The sequence below is a fragment of the Crocuta crocuta genome, unplaced genomic scaffold (genome assembly GCF_008692635.1).
Source record: "Crocuta crocuta isolate KB4526 unplaced genomic scaffold, BGI_CrCroc_1.0 scaffold463, whole genome shotgun sequence".
NCBI lineage: Eukaryota > Metazoa > Chordata > Mammalia > Carnivora > Hyaenidae > Crocuta > Crocuta crocuta.
In genome coordinates, this window is record NW_027527929.1 from 465316 (window position 1) to 492193 (window position 26878).

The window sequence follows — 26878 nt, forward strand, 5'->3', positions numbered from 1 at the left end:
TTGCATGTGTTTGAAGTACCTGTCACTTGTGTCAGTGAAGATACACAATCCAGCATGAGGAACATGATGACACCATGTGCCACAGGACCTGGATTCTAATCTCCACTTTGCCACCACTAACTTGCTGTGAGCCTGAGTGAACGCCTTTCTCCTCTGAGGTATTTCCTATGCTCACTTCTGGTCTAATATTCCACTTTGGTACAACTGTAAGGTGCTCCACCTTTCACATAAAGCACTTCCTTTGGGATTATCTGTGGAGCTCTAATGACCTTGGGATCAGCAGCTCAGATGGTCCTCAAGGTTGCATGTACTCCCACAAGGGCACTAGGCAGGACTAAGCCAGAATCTGCCTTGCTACTGTCTTAGGAAATCGAGGTTCCAGCCCTTCCTGCCTCCCACCTCCGTGTCACCTTGCAATCTTGCAAATTTTTGAGACCAACTACCTCTCCAGAGAAGTATCCATCGAAAGGCCACCAATCAATGCAGTCAAAAGTTTTCAACCTCTTCTCCTTGCCCAAGAGTAGATCAATTCATTCATTCATTCTTAGGAGTTAGCCTTTCCTCCGTGCTGATGCCTCAGAACCTAGAGCCTGCCTTGGATTCTGTGTCTCCCTCTTTCTCTCTGCCCCTCCTCCGCTCACACTCTCTCTGTCTCTCAAAAATCAATAAACATTAACAACAATTTTTAGGGACACCAGCGTGGCTCAGTCAGTTAAGCATCTGACTTTGGCTCAGGTCATGATTTCACGGTCTGTGAATTCAAGCCCCGCATCGGGCTCTGTGCTGACAGCTCAGAGCCTGGGTCCTACTTCAGATTCTGCATCTCCCTCTCTCTGCCTCTCCTCTGCTCATGTTCTGTCTCTCTCTCTCAAAAGTAAACAAACATTAAAATTTTTTTAATAAATAAATAAAAACTTTTAAAGGAGTTAGCCTTTCCAAGAAGGCACATATTCCTTTAAGCACCTTTCTGCTCTGTTTCTGCAAGTCACATCTATTGGCTGAGGTAAGGGAAAGCCCCAGTCTCTTTCCTGGCAATGAAGTCCAGAAACTACAGAAAAGAAAGGTTTCTGCCAAAAGGGCCCACAACCATCTGATCAGAACAGGGGGCTCACCAAGAAGCCACAGAAATAGGAAGTCTGAGTGGTGGGTCGATGAGGAACACACAGAAGACGGATCAAGGCTGCAAGTCCAGGATGCCAACCTGGATCAGGGGCCTGGTCAGAATACCAGTGGGCAGGGCACACAAATCTCTCTAGACCAGGGCTGCCCAACAGTATCCGCTGCAACGACAGAAAGGCTCCACGTGTATGCTGTCTACTATGGTGGCCCTATGTGGATTGTGAACGATGGAAATGCGGCTTGCATGACTGAGGAACTGAATTTTAATTTTTATTTTATTTTCATGAATTTACAGTCTTATAGCCCCATGTGACTGATACATTCAAGACACCACTGCTCTGAGCAACTCCCTCATGCCGTGCACCATCTGAGAGACAGGACCAAATTTCTGACAGACAAAAACAAATTAACTGTGTCAATTTTATTTCAATAAAGCTGCTGGGGGAGGGAGGAGACACACAAATGCACCTTAGGGTCAGTCCCATCTATAAGCAAAGTTTGGAGTCTGTGTGCTTCAAGGGAGAGAGGAACCACCCACTCTCTTCCCCTCCACACCTAACACAGCTGACCTAAACCTCCTACCTTCAGAAACAGTAGGGGTAGAAACAGAGGATGCACAGAGGTGAAAATCAGGAGATGAAACTTGGCCTGTGACCTTGAGGAATACCCCTTCTCTCTGAGCCATAGAGCCTCCTGTCATCAGGCAAAGGGGCTGGAACAGGCAACATCAAAGGCCCTCTCAGCTCAAAGATTATAAGCATGTGCATACCACTTCATCAAAATTAAGAATTTTTGTGCTCAAATGACACCATCATGTAGATGAAGAGACAACCTACAGACAGGAAATAAAGGCTTGCAGATCCTGTATCTGCAGGACTGGTCTTGAGAATACACAAAGAACTCTTTCATACAACTCTAGAATAATGATGCATGCTACTTCTAAATAATATGACAAAATACAGAAGAACCTAAAAAAATTAAGAACCTACCTATATACACATAAAAGTACAATCCATGAACTAAAAGCATGCATGTTAATAGTTACCACTAAGTGAGCAACTACTAGGTGCCAGAAATTTTATTTAAAACACTTATAACAAAGTAGATTTTATAAATAAGGAACCTGAGGCTCCAGATCATGCTGCTAGTAAATGAAAGCAATGGAATTCAAACCTTGGTCAACAATGATTTCAAAGTCCTAATCTTTCCATGATGTGCTGCTTCACCATTGAGTTACAGGGTAAGTCTTCAGAATTATAAAACAAGTCTTATTTCCTTCTCAAGCCTTATATTCAGAATTTATGTTCTCTGATGTATAATTCTTATGGCTTTTTAAAAATGCAGGTTAACTGAGGAAAATGTGTGATTAAAAGAGATTCTAATTAGACACATACCATGTAAATCCTAAGACCCTGGAATTTTATGTTCTGTTTCTACCTACCAAAGTATGTCCCAGATATAGCTGTTTCATTCAAAATGAACAGAACACAGATCAGAGATTGTTAGCATGAGCTCTGTCTCCTAAGCGGGAGAGAAGATCTGTCTGAAGGCTTCTAAGATTCACCAGTTTTTGCCTGATGGCATGACTTCAGTTTTCTGAATTTTTATATTTTACTATTCGATGACTAGTTATAGATTCTAGATCAAATGTAATAAAAAAAAAACAAGCATTCTCTACAATAACAAAATTACCCTATTTTCTAAATGGGCAAAGGGTCTAAATAGACATTTATCCAAAGAATATATACAAGTGATTAATAAGCACATGAAAAGATGCTTAATATCATTAGTCACTAGGGAAACGGAAATCCACAAGGATCTACTACTTCATATCCACTAGAAAGGCTAAAACCCGAAAGACAGACAATAACAAGTGTTAGCAAGCAGAAACAGGAGCCTCGTATATTGCTGGTGGGAATATAAAATGGTACAGCTGCTTTGGAAATGTTTGACAGTCCCTTAAAATGATGTTAAAGTTACCGTATGACCCAGTACATTCCAATCCTAGGAATATACCCGAGAGACTTAAAAGCATAAGTTCACACAAACACTTGTACACAAATGTTCACAGCAGCATTCTTCATAAGAGCCAAAAACCGTAAACAACTCAAATGTCCACCCGTGATGAAGGGACAAATAAAATGTAGCTAATCCCTACAGTGGAATATGATTCAGCCATAAAAAGAAATGAAGTACTGATACGTACTACAACATGGATGAATCCTGAAAACATGCTAAGTTTTCATAGATCATATTATATAACTTATATAAAAACATCTGAACTAGGAAAATCCACATAGACAGCAGATTAGTGTTTGTCTAGGGCTGGGGAAGTGAGGGTTGGAGGAAAATAGAAAGTGAGAACTAATGAATAAGGGGTTTCTTTATGGACTGAGGAATGTTCTAAGATTGATTTTGATGGTGGTTGCACCACTGTGGACAGAGTAAAATCCCCTGAATCGCGGAGTTTAAAATGCTGAGTTGTATGGTATGTGAATTATAAAGAATGTACACACCATCATCCCAGAATTGGAGACCAATTCTATTATTTATGGCCCCCAGGTCCCAGCGCCACAGGCCAGGGACCTGTGGTGACCGCGTGAACCAGCTACAGAACTCTGACTTAAGTCAAAGATGCTTCACTTACAAACAAGGAGACCATTTTTAAAGCCGTCTTTGTTGTCTCACACAGCTTCACATGCAGCAAGGGTGGAGCTCTTTGCTGTTGCTAAGATTAAAATGTTTAACTGAACTGGCATCAAGAGTACATTTTTTTCAAGGCAAGAAGAAAGAAAGGCAGAAACTTACATATTCTTCTTAGTCAAGCCCAAGGAGCCCTCCTGGGAACAGAATTCTGTCTGCCCATGTAAAGCACCCAAATGACAGCTGTGAACAGTACAGCTGCATCTGTTCCCAAGGACCCCAAAGTCCTGGCAAGGGTCAGGCATGTATCATCACTACCCGCAACCCCACGACAGTCTCTGGACTCTAGAGGAACGTGAAAATGTGCCTTGCCAGGGATGGGAGGAGGGCTTTAAGAACCAGGCTATTGCAGGGCATGAAACGTCTCACTTGACCATTTTCCTGGGGCCAAGGGCTAAAGAGCACAGCCTAGGTGGAAAAATTCTCGGCATGCGAAGAAAGTCCAGGAGATGGAGAGACTGCAGACCTAAGAAGCAGGACTGGGAAGCAGTGAGGCCATTCTGTTTAATAAGCTCACCAGAATCATGTAAATAAGTGCCTTCCCTTCAGTGTAGTAAGCTCGGGAAGCTGGACACCTAATTTTGGTAACATTGCCATTCCTCAGAACATTTCCAAAATGCCATGGTCAGACCCTCTTCAAAGCCCATGACATTCCTCTCAAGATACTCAAAGATAAGGAAATGCGGTTCTTTGAGGGTAGATGTGATTTTCTTACAAACAACATTTAAGAAAAGGCTGTGAATAAGGTCAGTGATCAACCTCGATCACCCCAATTTTAGCCAGAAGCAAAGCAAAATGAAAAGCAGAAACTGCCTAAAAGCGGTTCTGAAGACAAGCGTTCCAGCATCACTGGGAGGAGGGTGCAGCCCCGACAATAACCACTTTGAAGGGGGCACTGTGTTTTGGATGCCTAAGTTCTGCTATTTCCATTAAGCAGTCGACCAAAGGGGGTCAGGCGGGCACATGTGCATGCTCCCTCATTCCGCTCCCCACTTGGAAAGAGACACCGTCGGGCCTATGTTAAGAAAAAAGTCAAAGCAATTAAGGCAACCTCAGGGGGCCTGATGTAGACACAGTTTTGCTTCATTAAATACTCATCATTTACCAAACCACCCACGCCAGGAGGTAGAGGATGTAAGACAAAGGGAAGGCTGGGTCCCTGCCCACAAGAAGTTCACACTCCTGTTAGAAGTAAGGGAACAGCGGGGCAGCTGGGTGGCTTAGTCGGTTGAGCGTCCAACTTTCGCTTGGGTCATGATCTCGCGGTTCGTGGGTTCGAGCCCCGCGTCGGGCTCTGTGCTGACTGCCAGCTCGGAGCCTGGAGCCTGTTTCAGTCTGTGACTCCCTATCTCTCTGACCCTCCCCTGCTCACGCTGTCTCTCTCTCTCTCTCCTAGAAATAAATAAAAATATTTAAAAAAAAAAAAAAGAAGTAAGGGAACAGCACAAGATCAAACACAAGCAAGTCTGTGGCTCAGAGGACCCGGTTGCTTCCATCTCAGGGGTTGGTCTTGAACTTCCACTAAGAACACACCCGCTGATCTCAGTGCTGCAGCTCTAGCACCCCACACACAAACCACCAGAACGGGTCGGGACCCAGGCAGCAGAACCTCTAACCTCGACAGCCGCCCCCAGCTGCGGGCTAGGCCTATATTCATCATTTCTGTTTTTCATCACAAACAAAAGGAAGACAGATCCACGAACAGAGTGAAGAGGTGATATTAACTATGCTCTATTCACACTTGGAACCAGGAAATACCATTGCTTGCTTACAGAGTTGGCTGGGTCACAAGTCTATTCTTTACTCGGCAAAGTCATTTGTGGTTCGCGTTTCCCAAGCACGGTGAATCCCACAATTCTCAAGGAGCTCGAGGAAGACTCAGGACTTCAAATAACAGCTGGTCTTTGAAAATCGTGAGGGGTGGGGGTGGGCTGCCTCAGGCTTAGATCTGATTGGTTTTGTCTCTGCTTGCACTTCAGCCTCTCTCCAGCACTCCAGCACACTCACTGTGGCTATGCTGGAGGGGGTGACTTTTCCCCTGCGTGGGGCTCACGTGTGGCACTGGCATCACTGGGACTCAGCCTGACACCACTTTCTAACAGGATCCGAGGAAGGTGAGGCTGGATCCTGTCCTTGGAGTTACTCAGCAGACAATAAGGATAATGTCTGCTACGTGTATACTACTTTCTAGACTATAAGGCACTTGCACACACATCCCATTGGTTCCTACTTCAAGACTAGGGAGGAAAGCAGGGTCACACAGAAGCGAGGCTACAGAGCACAGACTCAAGGCCAAGTCATGTGTCTCCAAGTTTAGTGCCCTTTCCATGACATGCCTCATACACACAGCAGGGCACCGTCCTGAAACAGTATGGGGTGACCCCACGACCTGTTTGTAATCCCAGGGGGCCGTTACCGCAGCAAATAGCCATTCATTTAACCACTCGGAGCTTCATTGGCCTCATCTGCACCACAGAAGCGCCAGTGGCTGCTGTCCGACTGGCGGTGAAGACAGACAAAACAGGTGTAAGATTCTCAGCCTGGTGCCAGAGATCTAAGGGGGCAAAGTTCAAGGCCCAGGCCCCACCAGCTCTCTGCACAGAGGGCAACACACTCTCAGCTGAAACGTCCACGTGGCCACGAATGCCAACCCCAGAAGCCACAAGCCATACTTGCCCTTCCAGCTTCTGATCACTGAAGACTGTGAACACAGAGTTCCCTGCTGAAAATACAGGCCTCAGCTCATCAGTGTGCTCTGCGGCGGCCACATGCCCCATGGCCACGACCAGCCCCCGTGCATCTCCCCCTCTGCGGCCAGCAAGCCGGGAACTAGAAGCAGTGACCAGCCCCTTGCTGAAGAACAGGTAAGGGCATGCCCCTCCTCCCGCGCCCCGGCCCTGGGCTGCGAGGGGAAAAAATCCAGGGCCAGGAAACACAATACTCACAAGAGAACACAGGGATTCAGCAGGCATGGCTTGTGACTGTGATTTAAACCCCCCATAGCACTCCAGCAGGGGAATTTGGGGGCCCCCACAGTGCGCAGACACTGCTGAGCCCTGAACTTCCCTGGGAAGGAAGGGACTCTCCTCAAGAGCATTCCTGACAAACTCAACAGTGTCTTTTGCTACAGTGCAGCTCACCCACACGGTGTGTTAGGACTCCTCACAAAGACTCCATAGGAGTTCTGTCTTATCCCCATCTGACAGATGAGGAAACCAAGGCCAAGGGAAGGAAGAGAATGTGTTCAGTCACAAAGCTAGTGAGCAGCAAACCTGGGGCCCAAATCCAGCTCGGTTTCCTCCAGCCTCTGCTCTCCTAAAGGCAGAACACAGGCTGAAGGCAGGAAGGCGGGACAGTCAGAGCAGGGTGTGCCCCAAACAAGTGAGGCCTGAGGTAGGAGGAAGTTAATGGTGCGACTCCCGAGGTTCAGAGGGTCCCTTATGAAAATCACTTTTCATCCTCTCAACAACGTGATACACGCATCACCTCACCACTCCCATCTCACAGGTGAGGAAACTGAGGCCAGGAGCCACATGGCAAAGAGCCAGGGACAGCCCGGGTTCTAGGAAGCCTTAGTTCTGGCCCATCCGTAGGCCTCAGTCTCCCACTCGAGGGAGGAGCAGGGACTCCTGAGGCCCAAGAACACGGCTTGGGAAAAGGCAGGAGAGGTCTGCCACTTCCCGGCTGCCAGATCTCTGGCCCTCCCTGCCCCAGTGAGGCCACCTGCTCTGTAAAGCACCAGCAATACACACAAGGTGGCCGTGAGAAGGAAATCAGACCCCTGGCTGGGGGCTCCCCCGGGGCGCCAGTGATCGTCACCATTCCAGCTCCAGACATCACCCGCTCTTCCTGTCAGAGCCATGGCAGTCAGGCCAGAACTCGCCACGCTGGTTTTGCTCCTTAGAGCTTGTTTTCATTCCCCTTCTAAGTATTATTTAAATCCAGACATGGTCAGGGGTCTCCCACCTGGGCCGAGCAGGAACAAGACACAGCCGGTAAGCAGATTCCTTGTTAACTGACAGCGTAGTCTGTGCAGACACCCCCAAGCCTCCTGGGAGGGTGCTGAGCTCTGGATTCTTCTTGCCTGCCTCAAGATGACTCACTGTGTAGAAGCAGGCTTCAGCCTTCCCAGCTGTGGCAGAATTAGATTCTGGCCATTAAATCCTTTCTTTCCTTAGTGTTCCCAGGGAAAGAAGAAACCCTTCCCCATTGTCAGTGCAAAGGCAAGGTATGGTCCCGGCCTAGTGCTTCCTCTTACAATAGGGAGGAGAACTTTCAGCCACCTCCTCACCAGGGCCGCCCCAACACCCACCAGGACCACTACTAACCGAGTGGGTCTGGTGAATATGTCTTCCACAGGATGGCTTGAGAGCAAGCCCCCAACACAGTAAATCAGTCAGGAAGCGTCTCTGATGTGGCTCGCCAATCCCATTCTGCCTCTCCCCCACCAGGCAGGGAGCGAGTGGGTCTGTCTTCCCAAGCCCCAGTTCCTTCCCTGGTCTCTATGCTGAAGCTTAAGGACACGTTGTCGTGGCTCACAATAATAGTGACCACCCCCAATGGCTCCATGTTTTCAAGGAGCCAGGGCCTGGGATAACCCCCTTAGCGCCTGTATTCCCTCTTTTCCAAAAAAGGAACAGATTTGGCAAGAAAAAGCAGCTTACTGATCAGAGGAGTGCACAGCAAAGTTAGGGACTGAACCCAATCTGACTGTGGGACCCATAACCCTGGCTGTTTCATCCTACGACCGGCCAGTGCTCAGCACAAACCTCTGACCCACGCGGCAAAAGTTCCTGCACTTTCCACTTGCAGGTTAACAACTTTTCATGAATTAAAATGCAATGTAATCTACTTAATATCTGAATTTCAACCTCTCAATCCATTCCCACTTTAACTGGATGATTCAGAAGGTTGGCAGAGGGCTGTAGGGTTGGCAAAAACCTCTGCCCTGATCCCCTCCAGCCACAGCGCCCACCTAGAAATGTCTGAGGGGGATAGGGATGAGGGGGCATGAACAGTTTCTATGCCAGCCCCCACACCTAGGCTCCAAACCCCAACCAAAATCACGAATGTGAAACCTGCCCCAAGGACCCACCTGGATGTTCTGATGCCGCTCTGCCCCTTGGCTTCACCCTCCCCTGCTCAGCATCAAGAGGAATCAGTCACGAGCCTCAGCTTCCCCTCACAGCTCAGCGGAGGAGCGTCGGGTCAGAAAGCCTGGTGTGAACCCTGGCCCTGCCCCTTCCTAGGCTTTATGGCCTGGTGTAAACAATTTACCCACTCAGAGCCTTTTCTCCTCACCTGTAAAATGAGACTTCCTTGGGAGTTTACGGTAAGGATTAAATGAGAATTAAGGGCAATTATAGGTATAAAAAGCACCTAGCTCAGTAGATGTCAACCATGAGCTAGTAACAAAGGCAATTATCTCTGTGCCTCCAGTTACTATCAAAAGGCAGCTGTGCTGAACAAGGTAACGGAGGAGAGGACACTGTTTGTCTGCCTGCTCTGCCGATGCTCTCCTGCCCTCCCACTGGCCAGCGCCCTGACTCCTTAAAATAACGTGGCTGCCTATGGTCAAGATCGCCACGTGGGCATGCATGAAGTGAGAGAATCATTTCTAAAGTAAAACAGGGCAAGGATGAGTGATCAAAACTCTCTTTGGGAAGATAAAAAAAAGATTGAGGAGAGAATTAAAGGTCGACTGAATGCCCAGCATGCTGTCAAGAGACATTCTTTGGTCATCTGATGTCCCGGCGGTCCCCGGTATTCTCAGACGCTGCCCAGTCAGAGGGGAAGTGCCTGGCTTCGACCCAGATTCACAGCTATAACTAGAGGGCAGAGGGCGTGGGAAGAAACAGACCAGGGGACAGGAGACCGGGCTGGGTCCTCAGTTGGTTCCTTCCTCACCAAGGGACTCAGAGCAAGTCAACTGCTGAATCTGGAAAGGAACACTTCCATCCAAAGGTCTCCAGGGCCCTTCCTGATCCCAAGCTCAGCGGTCTGTGATTCACAGCCAACACCACTCCGGGTCAATGAGAATGGGCCATCCCGCCTCCCACTGCCCCACATGGGTTCCATGACAGGTGAGCTTCTGCGGCTGGCCGGCTCCTTGCCCTCCCTGACCACGCAAGTTCCACTCCACGTGTCGTTCTCGAGAAAGACCTCTCGGCCACCCCCTCTTTTACCAACTTCTTGCTTCAATTCAAATTCTAACTGAAAACTGTAGAATTTCTCATTTCATTCCCTCCCCATAAAGCCTCTGAAAAAGAGCTTCGGACTGTTTCACCATTAATTCATAGTCCAAGAATCCAGAATTTGTAAAAGCCCAAGAGAAGGTCATTTGTGCAATACTGTGAAAAAAAAAAAAGGACTAAAGGAGCTAATTACTGACTGTTTTTGTACAATACAAATGGAGTCATTTAAATATAAAGTCATTATACTCCATTGTTATCTATTTACAGGACATTCAAGGATGTCTTTTTAAAAAAATCTATTGGTCACTTCCTTAGTTCACATTAGAGTAAAATAATAAAACCACATCTCTTCAAGAATGAGGGTTTTGGAGGAGTTCTCAGCATTAATTCATAGTATCCTTTTATATTCTCACTTACACAAGTTAGGACAGTAAGCGAATGTGTTTAATGGACTCTGTGCTACACATAATAAATGCTCAAAAAAGTACTTTATGCGTGATTTAATGATAGCTGTGTTAAACTACTCTTTTTCATCTTCCCAGCTTTACGTCTATCGTCACTTATATAATCAAAAAGCAGAGCTCTCACAGAACACAGAAGTGCCTTCATTACGCCACAGCTCAGTGTTGCGCGCTAACCCTTTAGAAACTACGAAGCCAGAGACCATCTGCTGGCAGGGCGTTTCTGACTCTGTAACAAAAGCACAGCAACGACAGGGCTCACCACGCCTGCCGACGCACTTTGTACAAGGACCCCCCACTGGAGAGTCCTCCTTGGATTCTGTTCCTACAAAGTGCATCTCTGAATGGTTGCAGCTGCTTTCCGTTGTTGAGAGGATAAAAGCCGTGTAAGTTAGGATGCGCCTCCTTCGGCCACCACTGCTGGAAATCCTAAAGGGCAAATCAGTGCCCGGGTGTCAGCAATCCATGCACCTCGAGCCCCCGGGGGCAGGTCGACTTTGTTTCCATTCCACATTGCCCCATCTTTCACCCACTTCTATTTCCTAAGCCACCTCAGGGCTTTCAGAAGTAGTGGGGAGGGGCATAAACCTTATCATAAATACATAACACTGAGACTTTCCCATGCACGAACATAAAATTAATAATCAAAGAACATGGGACATTAGAAACCTACCAGGTTAGATATTTTCCTTCCCCAACTGAAAGGAGCATAAAGGTAGTGTTCACCTTGAAATTGTAGCAAACACTCCAAAACTAAGAAATTTATTTACCTATTCGCTGCCTAGAATTAATATTTCACTAAACACAACTACAATAATCAAGCACCTGGCAAAGTACTTACTCAAAGTAAAGAGAAGAATGATAAGCTTTGGGGCCTTCCATCTGGATCTGTGGTTCAAAAGAGATTAGGAATCTAGTGCTCAGGGTCTGTGGACTTTCTGCTCTAATCAGAGGCTCTGGAGGCCTGCCAAACATCCCAGAGGAGGGCTGAACCCTCTGCCCAAATTTCTCTCACCATAGCATAGTGAGAACAAGTGAGGTTGGTCATCAGAGGTGAGTGACAGCAGATCACTTCCGGGAGATGTGGGGGTAGGAGTTTAAATGGATACAGGCATAGTGGACAGCAGCATGGCAGTAAGTGCAGAAACTGGAAATGCACTATCTTCCCACCCAGAGAGTTTACTTCTAAGTCCATATCCCAGACAGATGTTCCCTTGTATGCACAAAGAAGCACATTTAAGGATATTCAAAGCAGTGTGTGTGAAATGGCAAAACTTTAGGAACTAACCTAAATGATCATCAGAAAGAGAACAGGTAGGGGCGCCTGGGTGGCTCAGTCAGTTAAGCATCCAACTTCAGCTCAGGTCATGATCTCACTGTTCCCGAGTTCAAGCCTCACGTTGGGCTCTGTGCTGACAGCTCTGAGCCTGGAGCCTGTTTTGGATTCTGTGTCTCCCTCTCTCTCTCTGCCCTTCCCCTTCTCTCTCTCTCTCTCTCAAAAATAAACACTAAAAAAAATTAAAATTAGAAAAAGAACAGGTAAACCATGGTACATGCATTCAGGGAATATTTAACCCCAATGCAAAGCTGTTAGATCTCCATATACAGATAAGGAAAGATCTATATGATACGTTAATTGGGAAAAAAAGAAGCCATATGACACGTGCATTCTGTTCCCACTCGTGTAAACTTTAAAATACCCAAACTGTATAGATACCTACTGTGCAAAATGCACAGGTTATATACACATACATACACAGGGGAAAATTCTGAAAGGGTCACACCAAACTGATGACTGATTAGAATGAGCTGGACAGGTAAAGAGACTGTCACTTTATATTGTTTTCATTGTCTAGAAGAATACATTCGTGCAAATGTTGAACGATGATCTGTTGTAAGAATGCAAACTGCAGAAAATAAAGAGGGTTGTTCTCTGATCCCAGGTTGTGGGTTTCCCTTGGCACAGGGAGCCAGAGCACCGTGGGCTATAAGTCAAGGACAGAAGAGCCTGGTCTGCCCCACATAGCAAATCTCAAACAAAATATGTGTTGAATAATGGTGCCTCGACTCCCTGATTTATAAATAAGGGTTCATCCAGCTCTACAAAATTCTCTGTGAGCACATTGTGCTAGACTTCCCCTTGGACACAGAAGAAAGGAGGCAGGAAAAGGTGAGTGCCTCTCACCTCACCTGCTTGGAGGCCCCAACTGCCGCGTCCCTCCTTCCCAGGCTGGGTCTACCTGCCGGCCATGTTTTCCCTGAGCAGCTGGGAGCCTGCCTTCCCTCCCCAACGTCGGCCTCCCTTTTGCCTCCAGCCTGCCCCCCAAGGTCACTCATTCAATAATTTCAACAGATGTCCTCTGATTTCTAGAATTACCACTCAGCCAATAGGGAGGTGGATAAAAAATTGGCAAAAAGAATTGCTTGGAGGCTCAGGAGAAGAAAGTCATTTTCCCCAGCACGGGGCAATGTCTGGGGCCCTGCTCAGCGAAAATCACCAGAAGGCTTCACCCTTCAAGGTGTGTGTCAAAAACACCCATCCATCCATCCTCCCACCCACGTCTCTGCACCCCCCCCACACACACACACACACAGGACTAGTCACCTCAGGCACTTCCTCTTCAGCCCCATCTTCAGCTTTGCTCATTGTGTCCTCCTTCCCACTGCCATGGCCAGCTGTGCCCACCCAGCCATGCAGCCTTACTGTCCGTTAGAACCACGGCTGCAAGAACTCATATCCCACTTGAATTAAAAAGGGAAGACACCTTCTGCCACTTTCCTTACTTTGATCGCATGGGCAGAACAGGACTTTGGGGACATAGCCTGTGCTGCTGCTGGCAGAGAGCCCCAGGTGTCTGAGTGCAGCAGGAAGAAGCAGGGATGCTTCTCCTGGACGCCTGATCAATGTCCCACCCCCAGGACAAGGACACCCACCCACAGCCCTGTCCTTGGCACATCATCGGAGCAACAGTAATGCCCCATGAGGTCCTTCCCTGTAGCTCAACCACTAGAATTCCAGAACATCTCATCTATAATTTCTTTAGGGGCTTTCTTAGGGGAGGAGCCGTTGGGGGTCTGCTCTGGAGTCCCCCCCCCACCACCACCACCAATATCTAATGAGACATAAGTATCTCTACTGCTGGGCAAATTGTCCCCTCTGATTCCGGAACTTCTCACATTCTGCACACAGTTAAAAATTAAATACTGATGGGGAAGGTTAAAAAAAGAAACTATCCACAAATCTGCCACAGGGGTCTCTTGTTTCTCACATAATCATTTTTAAAATACTGAACTTGAGGGGCACCTGGGTGGCTTAGTCGGTTAAGCGTCCGACTTTCCGACTTTCACTTAGGTCATGATCTCGCGGTTCGTGGGTTCGAGCCCCGCGTCGGGCTCTGTGCTGACTGCCAGCTCGGAGCCTGGAGCCTGTTTCAGTCTGTGACTCCCTCTCTCTCTGACCCTCCCCTGCTCACGCTGTCTCTCTCTCCTAGAAATAAATAAAACATTTAAAAAAATAAAATAAAATACTGAACTTGAGCTGAGGTTAAGGAAAGAATGCAACTCCCCACAGCCCCTCCCCCAGATGGGCTAAGAGGGATGCGCCACTCAGATGGTGTGTGAGGCAAACCCACTGCAGGCCAGCCAGCCTCTGCCACAGACACCCGAGGGCTGGCATTCTGATATCCTCTTTTTTATATTTATTTATTTTGAAAAAGAGAGAGACAGAAAAAGAGAGAGCATGCCCGGATTGGGGGGGATGCATTGGGGAGCAGAGAGAGAAGGAGAGAGAGAATCCCAAGCAGGCACCACACTCAATGTGGAACCCAATACAGGGCTTGATCTTATGACTGTGAAATCATGACCTGAGCTGAAGTTGACAGTCAGATACAGAACCAACTGAACCACCCAGGTGCCCCGATACACTCTTTAATGCCCCCTTTTCCAGATGCCTCTAATAGGACTTCTGCCCCCTTGGACTTTTTAGTTAGCTAAGTTAATAAATTACACACACACACACACACACACACTTTTTCCCAACTAAGCCATTTTAAGTTGTGGCTCCACAACCCAAAATCCAACATATGCTGGCTAATACATCAGTATATCCAAATATCTGCTCTCTAAGCCAAGCTTAGAAACACCAGTGCTCAAGGCAGGACTACAGAACAATGAGATTTGCTTTTCTTAACAAACCAAATGACTGAGGACCCTTTTGAAATTCTTCTTAAGAAACTTGAATAGTAGCAAACCTGAACTCTTTAAGAGCTGGACTTGGTCTCTAAAAACCTGTCAATAGTCCATTCAGTAGAAGATGGAGCCCAGGAACTAGAAAAGATGTGATGATTTGTGCGGCACGCAAACTGGTTCATATTTCATGGTTAGGAAGCCAGCGTTGGGTGAAGTGTCACTACACAAGTCTACCTCCTCTGGTTGTTTGGCCGCTTTCCCCCTCCCATCTGCCCAGGAACCGTGACGCTCACGCTTGCGCCCGAACGCACACACTCAGCGCGCATACAACACTGAACACAGCAGCCAGCTTACGACTTAGGGATTCAAAAAGTATCAACAAGTGCTCGTCTTTCCTCTCTCCTGCCTCATATATAAAGAGTTAAATTTGCCAAGAAAGACACCATCCTGAAATTAAAGGCAAACTGACAGGTGTTTCCTGGGATTCTCATTAACACTGGACCACGAAAGTCAGCCTCTTAGGCAAACATTAATCATTAGCCAATTGTTGAAAATTAACTACTGATCCATAAGGACCTACCGTGAAGCTCTTGTATGGCCATTCATGTATTTATTCACTCGTTCCACATACGTTTCCTGAAGTGCCTACTGTGCGCCAGGTACAGGGTTAAGTTCACAACATGATAGAGAGTGATCAGACTCCAGCCTCCGTCTCTAGGAACTCATATGCTGATTTCATCCAAAGTAACTCAGCTAATCAGCCAAAGAACCAGGCCATCAGACCCTAGAGCACATGTGCAGAACCACAACACACAAACCATTCCCCATAGCAGTTATAAAATGAGGTGGAAAGGAGCTAATGCCTGTAAAGAGGAGGGTTTACCGTGCTTATGGGAGGGCAGAGGGAAAGCAAGTAGTTACACTCTGACAGGCGGAGTGGGAGGCACGAGTGAATGAGGTTCCGAGGAGGCTGAGCTGAGGAGGCAGCACGTGAGCTGTCCCAGAAGAGACAGAATCTAGTCGTGCAGAAATAAGAGCGTACAGTTCAAACAGAAAGACAGCGGAGCAAAGACACAGTGTGGATAACATACCAAACTAAAACCCACCTTATAGGCTAAGCCCAATGAACCAAGTTATAAAAATGTGTTTGGGAAATTCTCACTATGTGCAAAAACTGTGAGGTGCTGAACTATATGACCACACAGATCCAATGTGCTCACTTGTTAAGCCCAGGAAACACCACATCAGCCATGGAAGAGAGAATGTGATCAAAGTACACTGTCCCACAACGTTCCTGGCCACTAGAAGGCATCTCACAATGGTCCCACTGCCAAGAGCCCACAGCCAGCACTGCTGCTCAGAGACCCACCACTCCGCTACTGCAAGCACAAACCATGCTAGGTGGCTCAGCTCTCAACCCAAGTTCCCAGGGCTCCTTCAGCAAGAGGTACTTGAGAAGCAGAGTCACAAGACCCTAACCTTTTCAGGAATACGCACTTATAACTTCCCACTCACTCCCAGGCAAGGACCTCCAAGGAGTCCACAGAGGGGCCTGCCAAACGAGGAAATCCTGAATAAAGCTCAGAGGAAAGAATGGGGCGGTGCTGCTCCTGGCAATCACATCAACAACACGTATTTACTGAACAGCTACTTTGTACCACCAGGCCAGGCACTGTTGGGGATTCCAGACTGATTCACTATGAACTGGATTCTGCAGTCCAATGCCCTACCACTGAGCTATACCCCCTATGAATTGTATTCTGAAGATGCTTGATAGGCTAGAGATAAGATGGGAATATAAAGAACTAAAATATAGGGTATTTTATATGCGAGGTCCCACCAGACAGGTTCAAATAAGAGTGTTACTTCATGGGCGCCTGGGTGGCTCAGTCGGTTAAGCCTCTGACTTCAGCGCAGGTCATTTTCTCACCGCTTATGAATTTGAGCCCCGCGTGGGGCTCTGTGCTGACAGCGCAGAGCCTGGAGCCTGCTTCAGATTCTGTGTCTCCCTTTCTCTCTGCCCCTCCCCTGCTTGTTCGTTCTCTCTCTCTCTCTCTCTCTCTCTCTCAAAAATAAAAAAACAGAAGAAAGAGGAGGAGGAGGAGGAGGAGGAGAAGAACAGGCTGGGGGAGAGAGGCACTGCAGACGGAGAAAAGCCTGGAAGGCAGGCAAGCTCACAAGAGCAGTGCCTAGGAACTGCAGGTGGACAAATGGGGGGCGGCTATGAAGGAGGAACTCAAAAAGCCCAGACGGCCCAGGAGGAGCCGGCCACAGCAACCCAGGGTATGGACGGGGAGGAGGGGAAGCGGGGAGGGGTTCTGTAGAGGCAAAATGTCAACTGGCCAAAGAAAAACAAAGGGGCCTCAACAACAAGATGAGAACGGGGGCAGGAAAGGGGCCAAAGGTTTGGTCAAACAGCCTGTTGAATTGAACGAGCAACTTACTGAACACCCTTTATCCGCTGCTGAGCCTGATAAAGGGATAGAGAGGCCTGGGCCAGACGCCCTGCTCTCCGCGGGTGGCGTCATTAGCAGACATGAAGGAAGGTCTGAACTGGCAAAAGAGCAGCCCCACTCGGGACAGCTCTAGTTTGGGGCGGCTCAGCGCTACCGACAGCTGGGCATGGCCAGGGCCGGGGAGTACGAGGAGCCCGCTGCACAGGCAGAAAAATGGAAGTTTGGTAAGCAAGATAAAGCATCCTTCAACACACTGAAGTACAATACTGTGAGCAGCCTCGCTCTGACACCCCATGAAGCAGAGCTCTCCCCTCCGCCCCCCTAACCCAGGCTAAGAAGAAATTAAACCAGTGATATATACTTTCAATAAGCAGAAGCGAGGAGTTAGCGCTACCCACTGAGCCAAGAAGGGTCTCACTGTGGGAACTCAGTTGTACTGTTTCCATGGCTTCAGCCTCCACCAGTCCCTGCAAATCCACAAATGAAAGCTGCATAGAAACTTGAGACTGTTTATATTTAAAAAAAAAAAAAAAATCTAACCCTGGGAAAACTTGCTGTCCCCAAGGTAGTTTCCAGATCTCCAAAGCTGACTAAGTTGCATGCAACCCAGACAAAAAACCTATCACACCAGTGGGGATGGCCACCTTTCCTACCCAACAGAAGTAATCCCGTCACTACAGATGACCTGTAACGGGCAGAAACAGCTGGCACCAAGCTGGCTCTAAGAGTTCAACATACACACACCCACAGAGCTATGAAGCAAAGCAAACCATCAGCTCCCTGACACGTGCAGCTTTGCAACCCGTATCGGTCTCTGCCCTTTGCTTTACCATTCACGTTAACTGAAAGGTATTTACTACAGATGAAAAATAAGCTTCGTTCAGCTGCCTCTAAACCGATCCCAAAAATAGAGCAATCACTTTGGTATAAATTGGGTCAAATGTATTAAAAAAACAAAAAAACAAAAAAACGGCTCCCTGGTGAGAGCACCGACATGGCATGGGACCTTGCAAAGAGTCAGGGGGAAATCCACAAAGATCTTCCCTTCCCACAGTGGGAAAGGAAATATTTAAAGAGTCAAGCAGAGAATAAACTCATCTGGCCATGTGACCATCCAAGTGAAACAAGACAGAAACTTGAATGCTATGAGTTTCAGAACAGTAAGAGGTCAAAGGAATACATGTTGGTTTTTAGAAAGGCCTGCCAAACTTAATGCACTGCCTCTCCCTCCACCCCCTAAAAATACCAATGTTTAAGAACTGTCAAGAAAGGATCCGCTAGGGAGGGATTGCAAAGGAGAAGAAGAGAGGTTTATCCATTTCTTGCATTTTATTCCCTTACTCGTTAGCTGAGAAATCCAACTGGTCTGACAGCAGATATCAGTGCCCTGAATTTCCCTGGGAAAAATCAGAATATTAATTGGCTTACACACGCAGCTACATTAATTATTCCATTGATCTGAATTAATCTGCCTTTCTGAAAGGTATTTATTTTCTAAGTTTGTTTAATCATGTTCTCTTGAGCTACAAAAAGCAACAAACTGGGTCACCATCCACATTGTTAAATTTGGTAACAAGGCTGACACCATCTGTGGCCTAGACTATGATGATCTATCCCCATTGATGGGGGCTTTTTGCCGCTTCTGCTTTTCCTTGAAAATGATCCTCTAATGTCACATGTCTACAACCAAATCGGAAGCTGTTTAAAATATCCCAAAGCACACAAATCACCACAGTATAAATACACACTAGTGGTAAGTGTGTAGACGTGCATCCAACTCTTGTCGAGTTACATTTTCAGGAGGAGCAGTAGCCGCAAGTTTACTGCATTCTCTAGAAATCAGACTATAAAAGCCAGACCGTGAACAGACATCACGTTATTATCTGACTTATGCCGCAACATCTTAAGTGTGGCATGAAATCCTGTATACAAACTATTAAGGCGAAAATCACAGGAGCCTAATTTCGGGATCTTCAGAACCCAGCAGACCTCTCCCGACACTAGTGTTGCCCTTACAACACTCGGTTACAAACAGCAGCCCTACAAAGATACAGATTCAACATGAAAAACCAGAAACAAAAGAATCCAGCTGAAAAGACGAGAAAGCAAGAGGGCGAGCTCCCTGTTACCCAGCGCTGGCCCCTGCCCCACCTGCCTTTCTGCACAGCCTCCACCCAGGAGGATGGATGCTGGAGCTGGAGAAAAATCCTGATGGGCCTTCTGAATCATAAAGACGACAGAATATCAGAGGTAAACACAATCCCAGTGATCTTCGCATCCAACCCCCTTGACAAGTGGGTGAATGTCCACGTAGAGAGGATTTAGGGAAATGCCCCAGAACACAGCTAGGTGCCAGCTCAGTGGGACAAACACTCTCCTAGTCCCAACTCCGGTGCTCTTTAAGGCTTTTCTTTTTCTTTTTTCATTCATTCTTTTGTTTTGTTTTTTAACCTGTATCAACCTTTCCCAAAGGAAGTTCCATGAAACACTGGTTCGGTGACGTGTTCTGCCAAAGAAAGTGAAGAATCCATGACCAATTACTTTTAGGGACTAGCTGAGTTAAACAAAATGAAACTGGTTTTTTAACTACAGACCTTCCCAGGGCTCTTACTGAGCTAATGTGCGCTATAAATCTTTAAGGGCAATAAAGTATGTGGAAGTATCCCGATTTATTTAACCATAGAATCATTTTATCTTGGGGCATTTCATAGGCTGCTCCTAGTAAAATACTACACTCTATTCTCTAAATTGGATTCCACGTAGATCTATTCGTTTCCTTGTATTCTGCTGTCCTAAAAATGAATAGTTCACGTGCAAAGTCCACAGTAATTCTCTACTTCATGTGCAAAGTCCACAGTAATTCTCTACTTACCAGAAAAATTGACCAAACAAAAGACCCACCACTCCCCAATAACACTTGATTTAAATAAATAAAAAAAAAAAAGCAGCTCTTATTATCATGAAAATAATGGTGGATGGCAAAAGTCTATGTAGAGAGAAAAGTCATTTTAAAATATGCTACAAACCAGAACATTCCATTTAAAAAGTTCCACATCTCTTTATACAAGATTCAGGACTTTAAACACTTTCATTCGGTATAAATTTGAGAATACAGGTCAGAGAGAAAAACAAACCAACCAACCCCCTGTTGCAAAGCTCCAGGAAACATCACATGCATAGTGGTAAACTTCAGCCACCCAGAAAGCCAGCTGCCAGTTTAAGTTGAGAGGCAAATGATAACCACACATCAAGACAAGCAGGAACTATAAGGACACTTACCAAGTTATGATTTGTTGAATTAGAATCATCTTCAGGGAATGGGATGTAAATAGCTAAGGCCACACAATTGGCAAAAATAGCCAATAATATAAATATGTCAAATGGTCTGAAAATTTTTGTTAAGGTATATATGTCTTATGCAAACGTAAATCCTCTCTCTCATCATATTCCCAATCACACCACTCCTGAATTGCTTTTGAAATGAAAATTATACCCACAAACCCCTTCTCGATGAGCTGTCAAGACCCCCTAGGTCCCCAGTAGATGTAATCATCCATGGTCGTCTGGCAAGTCTTCCTAGCGAATGACTTTTCCATGTCCTTTCCTTCTACAAGGATCACGTTACGCTCATTCTTTGCTGTGCATTTTATATGGAAACCTAAACATACATCCAGTTAGGGCAGCCTCTGAACCAGGTTTCTGATTCTTAAAGTTTTAAAAGTGACAAAGTCCTTAGAACACTGCTGGAGACACAAAGAGAAGTCCTCATGAGACAAATCTCTCCCACAAATCCTTGTCTCCATGTGTTAAAGCCATTTTCTCGGGGGCTATTCTTGGCTGGGTCGATCTCCTGTCTGGACCGGGGCAGGCCAAGTCACCAGGACTTTCTGCATTCTACCTGTGACTGTATCATGGCATGTTCCAATGCCTGAGACACTGTGACCGGCATGCTGGGCTCCAGCTCCCCCTCTGCTTCCTTTACTAATCAATGCCTATCACTGTTTCAGATTACAGCTGGACTGGAGCTCAGTTTATAATGAGCTGTTACTGCATTCAATTTATAAACAAATTAAATAAAAGGCCATAAGAAATCAGCACCAGACACTTGCAAAGTACAACTGAGCAATTCTAAATCTCGGGGGTCTGTCTGGAAGAATCACTTTTGAAATCAGCTTTCAACAGACACTTGCTTAAACATTCTGGTGTTATTAAGAGACAACTGGCAATGCAAGGTTTGACCTCTACTAAAATGACTGTTTATCTTCTTTTGGTTTTCAGCCTTTCCAAACTGCAAGGTTTCTGAACACTAACATAGTCTTTGGNGCCACTGGTTTAACCAAACTCCTTGAAACATTCAAGATTTGAGGATATGAACAGACCCTTCTCCATTCATCCCAATATCCTTCTGGGAAATCCAAACCTACTGGGGAAACAAAGGCACCTTTCCTCTCTAGGGATACCCTGAGTCTCATGAGAACTCAGCCCTGTGAAGAGCTTCACACTCACTGAAATAAGGCCATGCGTGACATTATTCTCTTACTAATTCTGATGGGTTTATTTTTAAAGCCAATTAGCTTTCATTCATATTTACTCTTTTAGCTCATCTAGGATTACAAAATCTCTTATCTAGGGATCCAACTTTAAGACAGTTTCCCTTAAAAAGACTTCAGAATCTCCTTTTCCTTTTTTTCCTTTTCGCAGTTCCTACTGAAATTTTAAAAGCCAACTGTCCCACTGTTATTCTACATAGAAACACACCTATGGCCTCTCCATGCCCCATACCCCGCCTTTCCTTTTTAGTTCCCAACACCTAAATGATGCGCCAGGCAATCTGAAAGATACCAGTGCTGTTCAGGAATGCCCGGCGTAATTCTTTTTCTTTATGGGGGTCAGGTTTCAGTTTCCAGGTGTTGGTGGAGACTGTCTCACCCACAAGACTTTTACAAGCCAAGCAGAACAGAGCAATAGAGAAATAGATGGATCTGCTCCTAAAAATTCCTTTTGCTAAGGCAAACTCTTCTCACTCCCTTAAGATGCAGGACACCCCGCCTCGTCTGGGTGTAAAAACAAATGAAGCTGTCGCCCTCCCAGTGCTGCCTGGGCCTGGCATTACTGGCTTCAGGAGGATTTCTATAACCTGCTCCCTGACCGAGAAGGAAACCGTCACTTGGAAAGACAAACAGATCACACATTGTTTAAAGATCTGTTCTACAGACTGTCCCGTTTGCAGGCAAGCTTCCCCCTGCATTGGCAGCCACATCCCCTCGTTCCTGTACACGTGGGTCTGGCAGTGCGGGAAAGGGAGTCAGCAGCGTGATCCGGGAATTCACTCCGTACACATAAATCGCTACACAGAAATTACTGTGCACATAGAGAAACAGCGTCAGGCTCCCGCTCCACTCCACGTGAAATTAATGACCCCGGAGAGGTCTCTGCTCCCTCGGAGTCATGTCAAGCCAACCTCAGGAGGAGGAGATCTTTCTGGCTAAGGGTAAGCATGCCTCTAACTCGAGCGATGCCACTGAGGCACACCCTACGCACCTAGATACCTCCCAGCTGACACTGGTGTTCGTTCTCAGACCAGAAAAGAACTTATAGAGAAAACACATCCACACAACCCCAGCTATGTGAGAGACACCGTAACTCCCTATAGAGAAGAGACATCTGTTCTAAAAAGGAAAACCACATGAAAACCCCTCAAATCCTACCCTTGCATTTGGCTGCCCTCTGCAAAACCTTTCTAAACAAAGTTACCTCATTTTAACTTGCATCCATGAACACAGAAAATAAGCCAGCTAAGACAGAAGACATGCAAATCGCTGCCTAGCAAGGTACTCAGGCTCTAAGAGGGTTTCAGCTCCACCTTCCAGCTACTGGCCAACACACTCTCTTTCTAGCCCATCCACACCGGGCTGGTGGGAGAAGCCCTACATTCACACTCTTTCCTATGGTCAGAAGCTGCTCTAACGCTCCTGTCAGCCCCAAATACACTTCTGGGAAAAGGAAATGCTTTGTTTTACTGAGACCAATGAATCATCTGACTAATTAGAAAGCCATTTGCTCAGAAAGGAGGCCTCAGTCAACCTTTTCTGAAGGGTGGCAGGAACTGGGGACTGGCCTCCAGGTTTGGGGGAGGGGGCAAGCAGGCAGAGCACCCTGATTTTCCAAGATCCAGGACCTAACAACCATCCTGAGGCATCTGGAGTTCAGTTTTAAAAATACAAAGGAGACACCCAGAAATGTCTCTCCAGTCCAAGGACACAGACAGAATGTTTTACAAAAGCAGCAACTGCAAATTCCCCCACTGACAGGCTGCTCTCTAACTCACAAGGGCTCAGGCAGAAGAGGCACTCGCCAGCCTCCCCCTCCATACGCTCCCTCGTGCTCACGTTTCACATGCGTTTTTGGAACATGTCAAAAGGAAATTCCAGGAAGTCATAGCATTGATGAGCACACTGCTCCCTCCCTAGGAAGCAAGTGTTCATATTTGTAGCTACCTGAACAGTCCCCATCACCAGATGTCAGAGCTAGAAGCAACCTTAGCAGTAGCTGGCGCTGCAGAAACAAATTCCAAACATCAGAATGAGAAGGTGCCACTAAAGGTCCAAAATGTATTTCTTTCTAGCAGAGTCTTCTACAGTCTTTTCGTTTTAAATCAGCATACCTTATTTGCCGTAGGTTCAATGTATATCACTGCCCCCAAAACAATGATGGGTTTAAACTAATGACATCACATCAAATGACCAAAGGTACATTTCATATTTAATGAACACTTTGAAGTTTTAGGCTGTCACTCCCTCCCTCCATCACTGCGTGCGTGCGCGCGCGCGCGCACACACACACACACACACACACACAGCTAAATACACCCATAGAGCAGCCCTTCTGCATCCCGAGGAGACAGGAAGGTATATACAATGAAACCCTTTCCATACGCTCTTCTGTTGCTCCCATTCCAGACTGCTACGACTTTGTGCCATTTCAGAAAGCAATTCCTTTTGAAGAACAGATGGTAAAAGAGAAAATGAGAAAGACTTCCCCCAAAAAAAGGATACTTCCATTCCACTATACTAATGCAGGCTCTTCGGATGGGGTTATTGAGTGATAAACAGAAAAGGGCACGGGCAGGTCGGCTGTTGGACGAGTTACCCTGTTTTTTGCTCTTGGCGTATTGCTGACGTTTTCTTTGGGAGAGAGATCCTACAGGTGGGGGTGCGGAGGTGCTCATAGTTTGGGCAGCCTTGGCCTGTCTAGCAGCATCGATTGCAGCTTGCCAAGACAGGACGGTTTGCTTGGAGCTATTCGGCTGAGAAGTTGGTCCTTCACCAGAAAGAGGGAGTCTGGTGCCTCTTGCATAGTTTGCCTCTGGGAAGAAGGAGAAAAAGAAAAATTAAGAAACAAACAAAAAAACAGTGGGAATCCAGTGTCAGAAAAGAGCAAAGTTGTCTCCCATCAATAACAGAGGAAGGGGGGTGTCATTCCCATGTTTCCATTTTGAACCTCATGTCCTATTTTGCAGAAGCAGGAAGAGAACTCCTTGCACTCTGTGCAGAGTGTCGGAGGCCCAGGGCCGACCCACTACTGTAATGGAGCGAGAGCCTCTCTCCAGGTCTTCACAAGGCCTCTGCCCGTGCCTTGCTTCAAGCTGAAATCATCCCACATTTATTCCACTTTTTCTGACTTTTAAAACCCATGTATCTCTAATGAGTTAACAGATATGTACAACAGCTTTTCTCCAAAATAACTACCACCATCACTACCAAAAAAATAAAAAAATTTTAAAAAGGCAGTGCCAATAACTCAATAGTCTTAATCATTTTCAGGGTGTTACTCCAACATCTTTCCACAGCCACGAATGCATTTTTTTCGGCACAGGAAAAAAAAAAAAAACCCTCTGCTGGCACCGGGGCAATACCAAAAGCCCCATAACAAATATCTAGATTATGCACTGACACTTCCTGCAGATGAAAATTCATGATGCTTGGGACTCATTTCCTCCACAGGCTTCCGAAAACAGAAAACCTCTTTAGGCCTTTTTTGCATTTTAAATTGCAGCCGCAGCAGCCAAGCCAGCATCCAGAGAACCAGTCAAGACAGGCAGCTTGCACCCCTCCACCTAGGGAAGACAGACCGGATTGTGCCAGGGGTCCTCAAAGCCCAAGCAGGGAATCATCTCAGTGCAGGCTGGCATCCAGGTACAGGCAGAACCCCCAGAGGGCTCCATGTGCACGGCCCTCTCTGACCTGGGGTCAGACCCTGACTCTGGCAGGTCTCTCAGGCACTTGCCTACCTTCAATCACTACCTCCTTACTGAGACAGAAGTCAAAGGGAGAGTGGTGGCAAGGTAGAGAGATGGGCGTTTGCAAACCCAGTTCTTGCTAAGCAGAGAACAAGAGAGGCAAAGCAAGCACAGGTCTGCCTGCCCAGCAGCCTGAGAAGGGGGCCACGGGAGAGGTGGGGGGGGGGGGGCAGCTGCAGACAGTCCCCAGCAGGGGAGGAGTTGTTCGGAGGCTTCCCATGGGAAGCCCTCACCCGGAAAGGCTGTGAGCCCACTGAGGGTGTGGGGGGCGCCCTGGCCTCCAAGGAGGCAGGAGAACTGACCAGAAGCAGTTCATCAGCACCCAGCCAGGCCGGCGTGGTGGCTGGCTGCACGTGGTGCCCAGGCCGGGCTGGGGAGGGGAGCCCCACAGCGGCCGCCAGCGGCTCCCCGGGCATTGCTAGGTTACCGACGTGTGCACAGCGACGCTGGGAGCAGGAATACGCTCCACCCGACCCCCTGGCCGTGATTCTGAGACCCGGCCTCCCTCTCCAGGGGCGGGGTGTGCTTCACCCACCGTCGGGAAGAGGGAAACCGGGCAATCCTAGAATTTTCCGGATGCCACTGGAGACCAGGGGGCGGGGAAGGAGAGGAAGACGAGAAGAGGCTGGAAAGGGGGCTCGGGCTGAGGACTAACAGCCATCCCCCTTCCATCGCTCGGGAGCGTTGGAGGAAAGTTGAGCCCGAGGACACTGAACCCGAGTCACCTCGGCTCGCCGTCCCTCCGGCGGCACACTACTCCAACGACTCCACGGCCGCCCCCACCCCACAAATGCAGAATTAACTCTGACATTCAAGGCCTGAAGGGGAGAACGGAGTGGCTGTCACGCATCTCCCCTTTCTGTGTAGATGACACCGAGCTAGAAGCATCCTCTCCAGCCCCCTCAACCCACCCAGCGCATCAGAGACGGGAGGGGGTGGGAAGGGAGAGGGGGTGGGAAAAGGGCCATGACAAGGATTAGATTTGGCAGCGGGTGCCCAGGCTCTGGCTGCTCACCGTTCGCGTGGTCCGCTTGCTGCTGCCGTTGATGGTGCATGTTTTTCATCATCATCATCATCATCATCCACGAACATTTATTGAGCGCCTACTGTGTGCAGGGCACTGTGCTGGGCGTCGGNGAGGCTCCCGCGCCCGCCTTGGCTCAGGGCGTCCTCCCCTCCGCACACCTGGAGGAGGCCCCGCCCCCTGGGAGCACAGGTGCAAGCGGGCGGTCGTTGCTGGGTGCGGAGGGGCTCTGCCAGGCTCCCTCCACGCTCTGCGGTAGGGCAGGAGCACCCCCCGCCCCGCTCCCTCTGGCTCTTTCTGGTTGCGGGGGGATGGTGGAGCCCTGCTGTCTGGAGATCATTCACTGCCCCCAGGTAACGGCACCTTGAGATCTAACCGGGTTTCTGCGAAGTACCCCCTCTCACCTCCGCCCTGCTCTGGTTTGGCGCCGCTGT

The 26878-nt window shown here is 47.6% G+C and overlaps 1 protein-coding gene across 3 annotated transcripts in view; it reads right to left on the bottom strand.

The window, feature by feature from the left end:
* CACNA1D (calcium voltage-gated channel subunit alpha1 D) overlaps positions 1-26502 on the bottom strand; it is a 311617-nt gene extending 285115 nt beyond the window's left edge. For all 3 annotated transcript variants that reach the window (XM_077749464.1, XM_077749470.1, XM_077749467.1), the window contains exons 1-3: positions 26436-26502; positions 24177-24486; positions 20401-20506 (exon numbers count right to left, since the gene is read on the bottom strand). In XM_077749464.1, coding sequence (XP_077605590.1) covers positions 20401-20506; positions 24177-24486; positions 26436-26502 — 483 coding nt within the window. The remainder of the gene's footprint in view (positions 1-20400; positions 20507-24176; positions 24487-26435) is intronic.
* Between the last annotated feature and the right edge of the window lie 376 nt (positions 26503-26878).